Source organism: Pristiophorus japonicus, chromosome 12, assembly GCF_044704955.1.
Source record: "Pristiophorus japonicus isolate sPriJap1 chromosome 12, sPriJap1.hap1, whole genome shotgun sequence".
NCBI lineage: Eukaryota > Metazoa > Chordata > Chondrichthyes > Pristiophoridae > Pristiophorus > Pristiophorus japonicus.
In genome coordinates this window covers 25046362-25059809 of record NC_091988.1, presented here as the reverse complement: position 1 = coordinate 25059809, position 13448 = coordinate 25046362, and the positions used below count along the sequence as shown (strand labels likewise).

Here is a 13448-nt window from a genome sequence, read left to right as displayed (position 1 = left end):
TCATTTCCTAGTGGCCCAGAAAATGCTAATTCTATCTTTTTAGTTGGATTCTTGAAATAACTACAAACAGTTTGCTTTAAATAAATGATGGAAAATATTTTTAAAAGGTGATGCAGATCAGATAGCCAGCAGTTTTCAAAGTTAGTCACAAACAGGGCATTGACTGTTTATTTAATACTGATTTATATTTTGAGTAAAACTTATTTTAGATCCTTCCTTAATTCACAAATATCAATAAAAATTGAATTATATGAATTTATAACATTCTAAATTAGTCTGATTGGTATATTTAAAGTAAGTGGTTTATAGTGTACTGCAGTTAAGAAAAAAACATGCACACTAAGTGAATTGATTAAATTCACTAGATTGTGGTACTGCATTCCTCAAATGTAGCAATTGCAATTTGAAAATACTAAAAATATTACAGCAGTGTATTGATGATAAAATATGTAGCATTTAAAGCATACAAAACTACCAAACCAATCTAATAGGATAGCAACAAAGTTTGGTGCAAATACATGGATACTGCTTTGCATTTTTTACTATATTGGAGTCTGATGCCCCTTTCAGAGTTTCACAAAACACCGTGTATTTCCACCAAAAATGCACTACAGCAAAAGAAAACAAAATACAGAATATTTGTCAGGCATCAAACAGAAACAAATAAGATCTGTCTTAAGTGCTGGAATTTTCTGCCTGTTATCCAACGGTAAGTCTATGAGTAAACAGGAGTATTTTTCATGATTAGGAGGGATGGCATCACCTGCTCCTCGGTTTTGCATTCGGAATACTCCAAATACATATTTGCCAACTCCCACAGCCTTTGCTATTGTCTCCTCTGAGTAAAACCTGCATTAACTAAACTCCATGCAGTAACTTCCAAAACTAAAATCTCTTGAGGCTTAGTGTAATATCTTTACTAAAAAAGCCGTAATATACACCAGTAAAGTAAATAGAGTTCATTGAAATAAATTTTAACAAAATAATGCCCTTTTTATATACCAATCTTTTTGCATGCCCCAATCCATTTTTAATGTAAGTTCTAAATGGAGAATTATAGTTCAAGCTTTTTCTTGGATAAAATTAATGATCTAATAGGAATTAGACTCTTATATTTTTGAATGATAATTGCTAATTCAAGAACATTGGGATTATTAATATTTTAAATACTTTCAATGCAATACAATGCTTATCAAAGGCTAAATTTGTAGCAACGTCATAATACCTCTGTTTCCACACGCATGTAAACACTTTACATACTAACATTCATGTGATACAACACATGTTGTTTGATAAGTATGGAAAGAATACAGAAACCAGAGCTGGTATATAAATGTGGAGTTTATTTGTTGTGCTTATCCTGGCAGTAGACTATAATTACCACAGTGGTGCTAATCATTGCTGTGAAGAAACAGGCATTATGATATCATTGTGTAAGGCAATCTGTTTTCAAGCATTACGCAGTCAATTAGCTGTAGAGATAATTGAACAAATATATTACTGACATCTTTTGTGATGTTAATTCATGTTTACATTGCATGGAGGTTAGAAAATGTTCAGAAATATCTAAGTCTTACGAAGAGGAGCCTTTGACTACAAAATAAAAGCCAGAGAGAGGGCAATTATGCAAATACCGCATGCATCTGGATTTGCAGTATGGAAGCTTTCATGTCAAACCTAAATTCAGGAAATATGAGTGTTAAACTACAGAATTCTAAACATGATAGATTTGAGAAGAAAAAAACACATTGCATTTGTCAGATAATCAGTGCTGATTATCTGACCCGTGCTAGCTACAGGGAAGCACTTACCCTTTAGTCCAGCTAGAAGTTAGCAGGGTGAGAAGGAACAAACCAGAACAACATAAAGACTAGCAACAAGGCTTAGGAAAGCAGATAGGAGCCCTAACCTAGCAGCAGGTAGTGTCATTCAAAGTACTAGGGTTCAAGCAAAGAAAGAAAAAACAAAAAAGAAAAGACAACAGAACATCTAGCAAAACACTTCTCTTGCGGTTAAAATCACCAAGAAATGTTATATCATACAGGTTAAATTGTAAACAGCTTTGCATACATAATACGTAAAACATAAGACGTTCCAGTTTGTAAGCTACTAAATTGCTCAATGTACTTTCTACTGTTGTGGAGCTGTCATTGAATTGCTCCAAACCGAATTCAATAATTATGCAAAATACAGGATTAAAAAAAAATTACTGTATGACTATCAATGATTACGAACTGTCTATTACATTCAGACAGCACTTTACAAAGGAGGCCGGAAATCAACACGGAAAGCTTTGATAATCTATGAAGAGTAGCAAACAAAACTCAATGTAAAATATTTTTGAAATGATGCAACTTTTTATTTCATTAAATGTGACTAATTGGCAGCAGGAAACCCTTCTACTGCACCATATATCTGTATGTTAGTAACACAACAGATGTCATTTGAAACAGATTTCTTTAAGGTGAAATATGCCTACATGCAAGAATTTAATTATCATTACATAAACAGGAAAAGTAGACAGCTGGCTGAATATGTATCAGAAAAGGTCACAGAGAATCCAACGCAAAACATAATGATCAGTTTTGATGAGGGTTTTGTACAGTAATTTGCTTGTTGATCTTTGAAGATGTACTTTTACCTTGACTTTTTTCATTTAGGTTACATTTTAAATCTTTTATTTATAAATATAAAATAGCAGGTATAATTATGTGTTTAGTGCTCTGTTGAAAGGGCATTTAAACACATTTCATGAAAATCCGCTGTTAAGATCAAAACACAGCAACACTATTTATTCTCATGTGAGTTGGCCATATGGTCCAACAGTGCAGGTAAAATAAGAGTTATGATTGGCAACACAGAAATTGTGCTAAGGATACTATGACCTACATACTGAAGATAATAATGTACAAAAAATACTTGAATCCGCATGCATTATTTATAAGGAAAACAGAAAATGTTGGAAACACACAGCAAGACAATCAGCATCTGTGGAGAGAACAGGGGGCCGAAATTCAGAGGCGGCAGAAAGTTGGCACACCTATGAGTTTTGGAGTGTTACTTAGCGCTGGAACTCTTGGTGTGGTGAGTAGATCCATTTTCAGGACTTTGAATTTTTTTCAAAGTCCTACAGGAAATGGATCATAATGGGGCGGGCTTTAGACTCAAAAGCCAGCCTGACTGGCTGAAAATGGGTCGGAAGGCCCGCCACTGTCAACGCGTGTGAGTCACCACGCTCTCTCCCCGCCGTTAAAGGGGAGAGATGTGATCATTTTTTAACTTTGGCCACTGGGCCACCAGGGAGGGTTTCAGCCAGGCCAGCAACCTGGCACCCAAAAGGGGGTACCGGGCTGCCAACGAACCCAGGGCAAAGTATTTTGCCAGCCGGTTGGCAAATCGTCCGGCAAAAATTCTTGCACTGCTGCCGAGGCAGTGGGCCCTCCCCTTTAAGGGCCGCCGCGCTGCCGGCCTGCAGTCACTCTGCAAAGGTGCACCGACAGAGAAACCTGTCAGAGGCACTGCGCGGCAGGAGATCCACGGAGTGAGGTGAAAATCGTTGGGTAGGTATTTTTAGTGTTTTTTTTAATTGATTTTATTGGCGGTGATACCATTTGGGCGGTATGGGGTCCAGGCCGAAAAATCCCCGACCTGAATTTAGGTCGGGTCGGCCTGTTGACCCCAAAGTGGCGGCCGATTGATTTTTACGAATGGCCGATGCAAACAGGCACTAACGGGTCTCTTTGAAACCCTGAATTTCGGCCCCCAGATATGGTTACTTTTCGGGTGCAGATCCTTCTTAAGAAATTAAAATAAGAGAGAGATAGGCAGATTAATAGAATTAGAAAAAAAGATAGGATATATATATATATATAACACCAACAGAGAGAAATGATTGAATAGCCATCACAGTCAAGTTAGAGACAGAAGCATTAGGCCGAAATTGCCCCTTTTTTGCACCCCGTTAGTGCCGGCGGTAATTGCTAACGGGGCACAATTGTCTTTTCGCCCAGGGGCGGGCAGCAGTGGTGCCTGGGGCGAAATTGCCCCCGATATTTTGGGGATGATTTCGAGTTTGCGGTGCACCCCGCCATTTGCGCCTCCGGGCCGGCGCACACCTGGCGATGACATCATCGCCATGCGCGCCAACCCCTTTGCACCCCCCGCTGGAGAAATTGCCCTGAAGGAGGCGAGGCTGGCATGGGCCAACTTTACGGGATGCTGACAGCCTCCCGGAGCACCCCTTAAAGGGGGGGGGGGGCCTTTCCGTCGATCCGACAATGATGGCCCTCATCTCCACCAGGCTACCATCAGGCAGCCCAGCACTCCTTTTGCACAGTCGAGATTATCCCTGGTGGCCCAGCGGTGGCCAGCAAAGGGCCTGCAGAATCTGCAGCGGCCCTCCCCTTTAAATGAAGGGGAGAGGCCTTGTGGCGCATCAGCGCTACGCCGAGCAGCTGTGTAACGCTGACCTGTTCAGTGCTGCGCTGACACCTTGGGAGCACCCCTTCAACGAGGTGGAGCACCCGAGACAGCGCTCCTCCTCATTTGAGGGGCGCAAAGGGCAATTCCATGCCGGAGGCCGGACTTGCGCCCCAAGCGTTAACTGACCCGGGCCCGGATGGTTATCGCCCCTTGACGGGCCGCGGGGCAATTTTTGGCCCCTAAATAGACAAAGGTAGATAGCTGAGGAAATGGGTGGCCTTGGAAATGTGAGATTGAAAATCTGGGCTCAGGTCTCAAATCAAAATAGGTTTGCAAATAAGGATAAAGCTAGACTCTGCAGTTACTGCAGTCAATGTTCAGAGCAGAGGTTTGCAAGGTGGTTAGGATAAAGAAAAAATATTGTTCTTGAACTTGTTGCGAGCTTCTTTGGAACTGTGTACAAGATCAATGAGGGAGGTCAGAGTGGGAATGGAAGGGGGGGTTAATGTGGCGGGCTGTAGGAAGCTCATGATCTCACTTGCAGACAGAACAGAGGTGTTCGTTAAAGCAGTCACTTAATCTTCGTTCAATTTCCTTAATGCAGAGGAGACAAATCATGAGCAGCGAATATAATATGCTAGGTTATAGGAAGTACACAGTAGTTGTTTTCTCACATGGAAAGAGTGTTTAGGACACTGGATAATATGTGGGAGGAAGCAAATGGGCAGGTGTTGCGTCTCCTGCACTTGCAAGGGAAGGTGCTATGAGAAGGTTAGCTAGGAGCAGAGGTGGTGGAAGAGTGAACCAGGGTGTTGTGGAGGGAACGGTCCCTCTCGAAAGCAGAGAGGGGAGGGGCTAGGAGGGGAAGGTGTGCTTGTTGATGGGATCATGTTGTAGCTTCCTTAGCTATTTACAGATCCCTTGTTTCTTTAATGTCTTAATGCTTCTATCTATTACTTAATCAAGATGATTGTTACATTATTTCATTCATGATTCCTGTGTTTGTCTGTGTGTAAGTATATATATATTTTTTCCTTTCTCCCTTTTTCCGATTATATTAATATAACTTTATATCTAGAGGACTAGAATAGGGGTTAGAAGTCATGCTACAGCTATGCAGAGCCCTAGTTAGACCACGCCTGAAGTACTGTGTTCAGTTCTGGGCACCATGCCTTATGAAGGATATATTGGCCTTGGAAAGAGTGCAGTGTAGATTTATTATAATGATACCTGGACGCCAAGCGATACATTACGAGGAGAGATTACACAAACCATGGTAGTATTCCCTGGAATTTAGAAGATTGAGGGATGATTTGATTGAAGTTTTAAAGATATTAAGGGGAACTGATAGGGTAGATAGAGTGAAACTATTTCTGCTAATTAGGGAATCTAGGACTAGGGGACATAGCCTAAAAATTAGAGCCAGGCCTTTAAGGAGTGAAGTTAGGAATCACTTCTACATGCACAGAGTGGTAGAAGTTTGGAACTCACTTCCACAAATTGCAGTTGGCGCTAGGTCATTTATTAATTTTAAGTCTGAGATTGATACATTTCTGTTAATCAAAGGTATTAAGGGATATGGAGCAAAAACAGGTATATGGAGTTAGGTCGCAGATCAGCCATGATCTCACTGAATGGCAGAACAGGCTTGAGGGGCTAACTGGCCTATGCCTGTTCCTCTGTACCCATCTAACTGTCTCCTATTTTTTATTTCTAAAGGTGGTTGTACACCCAAAATGTAAACTTGTCTTTTCTCTCCACAGATATTGACTGATCCGTTAAGTGTTTCCAACATTTTCCATTTTTGTTTCAGATTCTCAGCATCTGGAGTTACATGCAATATTTATATGTGTATATATAATTTTCACATGATTTGCTTGATCTACCTTTTATAACTGTAACTCCCATGCCATCAAAATACAGCTGCTACTTAATCACTTAAACCATATTATAGACTTAAAACAAACATCTAACTGATGTTTAGAGCTTTATAAAGTAGTGGCATGAGGCAGCGCCTAATGCTGAAGCTAATGGTCCAGAATTTGTGGTCAGGGCGAAGCTACGGCGCTCGCCGCTGACCTTGAAGAAAGCTGGCCACAAAGGTCTAGTGATCTCTATGGCATGAATTTCAGCTTTCCGGATGTTAATTTCACGGTGGCATCAAGTCTAGGGGATCGCCAGCGTCCAGCAAAAGTGATGTCATCAAGCTGGCTAGGCAGCTAATCATATTCATGAATTCTCACAGACTGCAAACCAGGAAGTAAAATGCACTGATTTTCTTTCACTTTTTAATCATTTTAGAGAATGAAATAAAGATTTGCACGTACACATGGAATTAAGGTAGAAGCTGAAATATCATAAACAAACTTTAAAATTTTTTTAGATTAAAAAAATTAGATATTACATTTTTAAAATGTGATATTCCACACATATAACATTAGATTGTCAGGGCCAGAACAGTTGTTCATCAGTAATTATGAATCAGAATCATTAAAAGCCCAGTTACACCTCATTCAACCAGGCTTAACTTATTCGGGATTGTTTAAGCGAGATATTACAGAGTATAAGCTTAAGTTCTCATCAGTTCAGTGATTTCTCAAAGATTGCCAGCTCCGGGGAAGTCAACTGTGCACCCTATGGAGGAGCGTAGCATCACTGACAGCAACTTCTGAAGTTCCGCATTTATGCGTGCATCCGCTATCTCCAGAACTTGCTGTCAGTCTCAGAGGTGTAATGACGGTGAACACTGACAGTTTTGTTGTCATTACCACTGCAAAATCCGGGTCATTGTTTATAGGGGGACAGCGTAAGGGGTGCAGAGGTGTTTTTACATTGAGAATAATGAATAACTGGAAGTGATTCCAAGTAAGTGACCAAATCAAGGAGTTCAAATATTTAGATAATGATAAAAACCAGGGCAGCAAACTTTAAGCCTCGATTAGAATACTGCCTCACAGTCACTCAGAATTATCGATTATATTTCCTGTAATATAAACACTAATTGCACTGTAGTGAATTTATTCAGATCTGGGGCTCATTTTATACTGACAGGAAGTGAAAGACCACTCTGTGCCATTACTGCATGATAATATTTATACTGGATGATGTTGTGATTGTAATGTGATTAATACTGTAAGGTTATTGAAAAACATTTTATTGTGAATTATCAAGAAATTCTATGACGAGTATATATTATAGTACAATCTTAGTTCAAGTACAGGTTCCCCCTAAAATATTTTACAGTCAACTTATTTCTTAGTCTACAAAGGCTATCAAATGCTTGTGTGTTGAATTGCCTCCGTTTTACCACTTTGACCGGGGTATGGTGAGCTGCATACATTTATTAAAGCTTATTTTTGTGTAAGCATGTCACTTGGGTATTCTATTAGAGAGGCATTATAAAGAATATAAGGCCCATATCTCCACAGAAATCAATGCACACTTTGATACCAAAAATGTTCACTACATAGGAATGAAGGTGTCCAGTGAATTCTCTGCAAATAAGGGCCTAATCTTGTGGATGATCCGTGTCCTTTCTTTATGGGAGTCAAAACGTTAACAGACAGGATGTTATCATACTGGCAAATCTTTCTGGATAGCTATTAAACTGTAAACCAACTGAAACATTTTACCTGCTAATAATCATCTTCTGCCAATAAGGCATTTTATTTTAAGAGATCTAAAATTCTGAACAGTGGCAAAATATTTAAATATATATTAAATCTAACAGCTTTCATATAAAATATCTCTTTCCTAATTGTACTTATAATCAGTCTATTAAAGCTTCAACAAAAGTGGTACTGTTTTTGAATTTATAATGTTTACTGTGTTGCACAATTTCCTCAAAACCAACAGGTACCCAATCTTAAGTTAAATAAGCAAGTATACAGTTCACCTTCCAACTGTTACATAAATTGAACAGTCAATATAGTTTTCTTCAAAAAAAAACTTGTGCAATCAAAAAAAAGTAAATTTAAACTTGGAATGTTAGTTTGCATGAATAGCAGGATCTATTATTTTAAGCTTGGTGAATTTAATGTTTTATAAACCCAAAGGTCGTATCATATATAAACCTAATATTATTGCTTATGGATGCAGTTGAACTTATTTTGAACAGCGACATTCATTTTCTTAATATTTTTTACAGCTACATTAGCGATTTTGAAATCAACAGTTCCAATTGTTGACACATTGGCCTAGAAATTCGATCGCGCCTGAAAACTGTCGTGCCAGGGCTGTCGCGCCTGTCCACCTGGGCGCAAGGATGACATGAAATTTGCGCAAGCAGCTCAATATAATGAGTCAGGCATGCAGCCAACACTCTGCTTATTGACTGTCTGATAGGCGGGTGGGGGGGGGGTGGAATTGTGCATCTGATGCCATTTAAAGGTGCACTCTGGCTGCAGACAGCAAGGAAACTTTGTAGTTGGAAAAATGGCTGCAAGACATACAGGTTCTCTAATGCAGGGTTGGAGGTCCTGGTCGAGGCAGTGGACAGGAGGAGGGAGATCCTGTTATACTCATGGGGGCACAAGGCCCTCAAGGCAACACCTCTGCTGCCTGTAGGAAGAGGTCACTGAGATCATCGATGCCAGGAGCTTAGCTCCCAGGAAATGGTTGCAATGCTGGTAAAAGTTCAATTACCTCACCAGAATTGTCAAGTTAAAAATGTTACCTCTCACGTCCATTACTCGCTCCTCACACCTGCACCACCTGCAGCCTACTTTCCATCACTCTCCTGCAATCACTGCACCACACTCCACCTCCTCTGCTCCTACTCACTCACTCTGCACCTCGCACTCTCACCACTGTTGCAACCCCACTTTCCTATACCTCACATCTTGCACACAACATACAAAATATATGGACATGACAGGCACATTCTTAAAACAGCTCAACAAGGCTAACGTACTTCCTTACTTCTTGCAGGAATAGGTTGCACGCAACATGAGGAAGAAGATGGAAACTGGAGGCTCCCGAACCCGCCTGCACACCCTTTCCCCAGAAGCTGTGCTGACCATCATAGGTGTGGACGGAGAAGTCCTTACTGTGGAGTGTGGCAACACCAGAGGAAATGTCGCACAAGGTTTCTTCACACCTCATCATCTTTTCCCTATCTTACTTCTATTTCACCCTACACATTCTCCATGAAAAACTCCAGCTGCTTCCAACAGTCACTCATCTCTCTTCCAGGTGCCGAAAATGTTGAGACCACTGTGTCACTTGAGGAACAAGAGACCAGCCTTACTGAAGATGCAGTGTCTGACCCTAGCAAGAACCAGCTGAGAGACTGGCATCACACATACTTTAAAGGGTAGGTTAGGAGTGGTCTTCAAGTGATGAGGATTACTGGCCACAATCTACAGGATTTAGGGCAGGAGGATAGGATGCTACAGATGTCAGTGGTGCCAGAGGGTGGGATCACACATTAGCTCTGCTGCAGAGGATTCAGATGCAATCTTTAAGGGCCCAGTCTACAGAAAAGGGCTGATGGGCATACATTAGCAAATGTTAGGCGCACTGGGCAGCCTGCCAGTATGCTCAGAGAATGCAGTAGTCCAGCTCAAACTTGTGCCGGGACTTCGCATGGTGCATGGAAACTAGTCTCTCCAACATGAAGGAAGTGAAGAACGAGAGATGATCACATTGAAACATACAAAATACTTACAGGGCTTGGAATTCTCTACCTCAGAGGGCTGGGGAGGTTCAGTTGTTGAGTATATTCAAGACAGAGATCGATAGATTTTTGGATATTAAGGGAATCAAGGGATATGGGAATAGTGCAGGAAAGTGGAGTTGAGGTAGATGATCAGCCATGATCTTAGTGAATGGCGGAGCAGGCTCAAGGGGCCGAATGGCCTACGCCTGCTCCTATTTCTTAGGTTAGCTCTGTAAACACAATAGTGGCACACACCATGATGGAGCCTGATGACAGCTGATAGTTTCAATGGCAGCTCATACTGCTGCCTCAGTGACCTCCCTGATATAGTGGTAAACAGCAAATTGTGAGGTTTTTGCGTAAAAGATAAAGGCTACCATGATCTTGATAGTCACAGGTAGTGCTGTCCGTGCACTGCTTCGAGTCTCCAGTTGTAGTGCAGCATAGAACCCTTATTTAATTATTACAATGAGCCCGATCCAATATGGCGGGCAGCACACTTTTGGCAAGGAATGAATTCCACCTGCCATATTGGACACTTAGGTGTCCATTTTACACCTGTAAAATGGGTGCTGCGCGATCCAACTTCTAGGCCATCAGCTTTTCATTAAGGTGCAGTATCTTTCCATTTACAACTATTATAGTATTTACAGGGGGAGTATACTCTAAGGATTTGTTTCATACCCAAATGTATACAAGGAGATACCTATGTACTTATTGGTGCCTTTTGTTGTTCCATTTTCTGCTTTACAAGTTAATGGTTGGTCAGCTTGTATGTGTAGAATTCCCCTCTTCTGACATCATAAAATTCCACTCTAATGATTACTGTCAAGATGTGATACTGAAATGGCAGGAATACTGAATAGATACTTTGCCTCAGTTTTCACTGAAGAGGTTAATAAAAGAAGTCAAGAGGGATATTACAGCAGCTAAAGAACAAAAGGAGAAATTAGCAAGACCACCTAGCCAAACTTTACATAGAATGTACAGTAGTAAAACAGGTCATTCGGCCCAACCAGTCTATGCTGATGTTTATGACCCACATGCGCCTTTTCCCACTAATTACCTCTTCCCTTCCTACCCCCATATTCCTCTATTCCTTTCTCCTTCACATATGCATCAAACCTCTCTTTATATGCATCAATGCTATCTACTTCAACCACTCCATGTGGCAGCAAGTTCCACATTCTAAACACTTTCTGTGTCAAGTCCTCCTAAAATCTTTATTTGATTAGTTTGTGTCTATCTTACATGCATGCCCCCAATTCTGAACTCACCCACAAATGGAAACAGTTTCTCCACAACCACCCTGTTGAACTGCTTCAAAATTTGAAAGATTTTATCTCTATCAGGTCTCCTTTTAGTCTTCCCTTTTCCAAAGAAAATAACCTAATCTGCTGAATCTTTCCTGATAGTTACATCCTCTCAATTCTGGTAACATCCTTGTACATCTTTTCTGCTCTTTCTACCGTGCTTCAATATCTTCGTTGTAGTATGGAGACTTAAGACAGACAAAACTCCAAGTCCAGATAAATTGCACTGGCAGATAAATTAGAGAGAAGATAGTGGAGATACTAGTATCCATACATTTTAAAAAAACTGTAGAAAAAAGGAATAGTGCTAGAGGACTGGAAAATGTAATGCCTATCTTCCAAAAGGAAGATAGAACTAATCCAGGGAACTATAGACTAGTTAGTGGTAGGAAAAATACTGGAATCATTCCTAAAAGATGAGATAACAAAACATATAGACAGAGAATATAATAAAAATTTTCAGCATGGATTTCAATAAGGAAGGTCAACAAAAGTTGATGATGTCACAGGAGTTGGAGTTCTACCCTGTATCCACATGCAATTAGGTTTGAAAACATAAAATGGAGCAACAAGCAGTAACCGAGTAACACTGATAAGTTTTAGGCTAGCTTCCTTTATAACATTTATGATTATTGGGCAATTCCTCAAAATATACTCCCCATATAAGCACCAAAAAACTTCATTCATATAATGTTCTTGTCCAAAACTTTCTGTTAAAATATTAGTGTAAAAATACCTGAGAGACATGGAAAGCCCATTCTGTGCTAGAGTAGCATCTAAACAAATATTCTAGTTTTGTGCCCATTAACTTTTAGTACCAAAATAACTACAACTAACAGTCATGCAACATGCAATTTCAAAATAAATATGGTTAATAACTTACAAAACTGGGAAATGGGAGCATCCAGCTGGGGTACATTTCCGCCCTTGGCATTGAGTTTTTGGACTTGAGTTGGAGGTATAGGCTTGTGGGATTGACCAGTTGCACGATACATTGCCTGAACCCAAAGGATGCGATCCTGTTCATCATCGCTGGCAAAGATCACAGTGTCTCCTTCTTTAACTGCATTAAAGAATGTCCTACCACCCTCCAAACCTAGATGGTGAATTATTTAATAATTATATGAGCAGACTATACAATTGTACTTCTAAATCAGCAAACATTACTACCACAAATGTACCTTTGAAACATTTCATGAACTACATTTTTCTAAGGTTGTCTGGGCTCACAAAGTGATTTTATGACAGCACTCCTATTAAAAAATGAAAATACTTTTAAAAACCTAGTAACTGGAATACTATAGAATCCACGTACAAGATGCACTGAAACGTATGGACATTTCTCCGTGTTGCAGGCTGTAAAAGGCTTGTGCGACACATACAATGAATATTATCACTTATTTAACATTCTTTAATAAGCAACATTTATTTAACATATTAAGGACCAAGATGGCTATACCATTTTGCACTTCTTTCACTTTCACATCACTATCTCTAACTTAAAACCACAATAAATGTTTCCTTTTGGCTAAATAATATTTATAAATGAGAAACTCCAGTCTTTAAAGCCAGCAGAGTCTCAACAGCTTAACATCTATGAAATGCTTAAAAGGGAACTCAGTCCAGTATTACCAATGAAACGATCAGTAGTTTACTCACAGAATCATCTGTCAAGTGGTTTCACCTACGTGAAACCTCACTGTAACATTGCACCTGGAGTGCAGTCTGGACAGAGTGGTATTGCACAAGGTCATCGCATACAGGCGAGCAATTTAAGATTTAATATGACACAGGATTGTGGCTCTTTGCAGCATTTTAAACGAAACAAAAGGAGTGGGATGAGGGAAGACAGAGGCCAGGAAACCGGGAGAATTTGGGAAAGCAATGTGGCAGAAAGGTAAAGAAAAACAAGGATTAGGAAAATAGCATAGAACTGCTACTTGCATAGTAAACAGCCTCCTGCCTGTTTTGGGCAAGAGTGCAGGGCACCCATTTAAAGGCCTGCCTAACAGTTGATTCAGGTGGGAGATTTTCAACTGACAGTCGCCCATGTT

At 40.2% G+C, this 13448-nt stretch overlaps 1 protein-coding gene across 2 annotated transcripts in view; it reads right to left on the bottom strand.

Moving 5' to 3' along the window:
- The window catches only part of cadpsa (Ca2+-dependent activator protein for secretion a), a 603717-nt gene that overhangs the window by 199840 nt on the left and 390429 nt on the right, over positions 1 to 13448 (bottom strand). For both annotated transcript variants that reach the window (XM_070894664.1, XM_070894665.1), the window contains exon 11: positions 12278 to 12490. In XM_070894664.1, coding sequence (XP_070750765.1) covers positions 12278 to 12490 — 213 coding nt within the window. The remainder of the gene's footprint in view (positions 1 to 12277; positions 12491 to 13448) is intronic.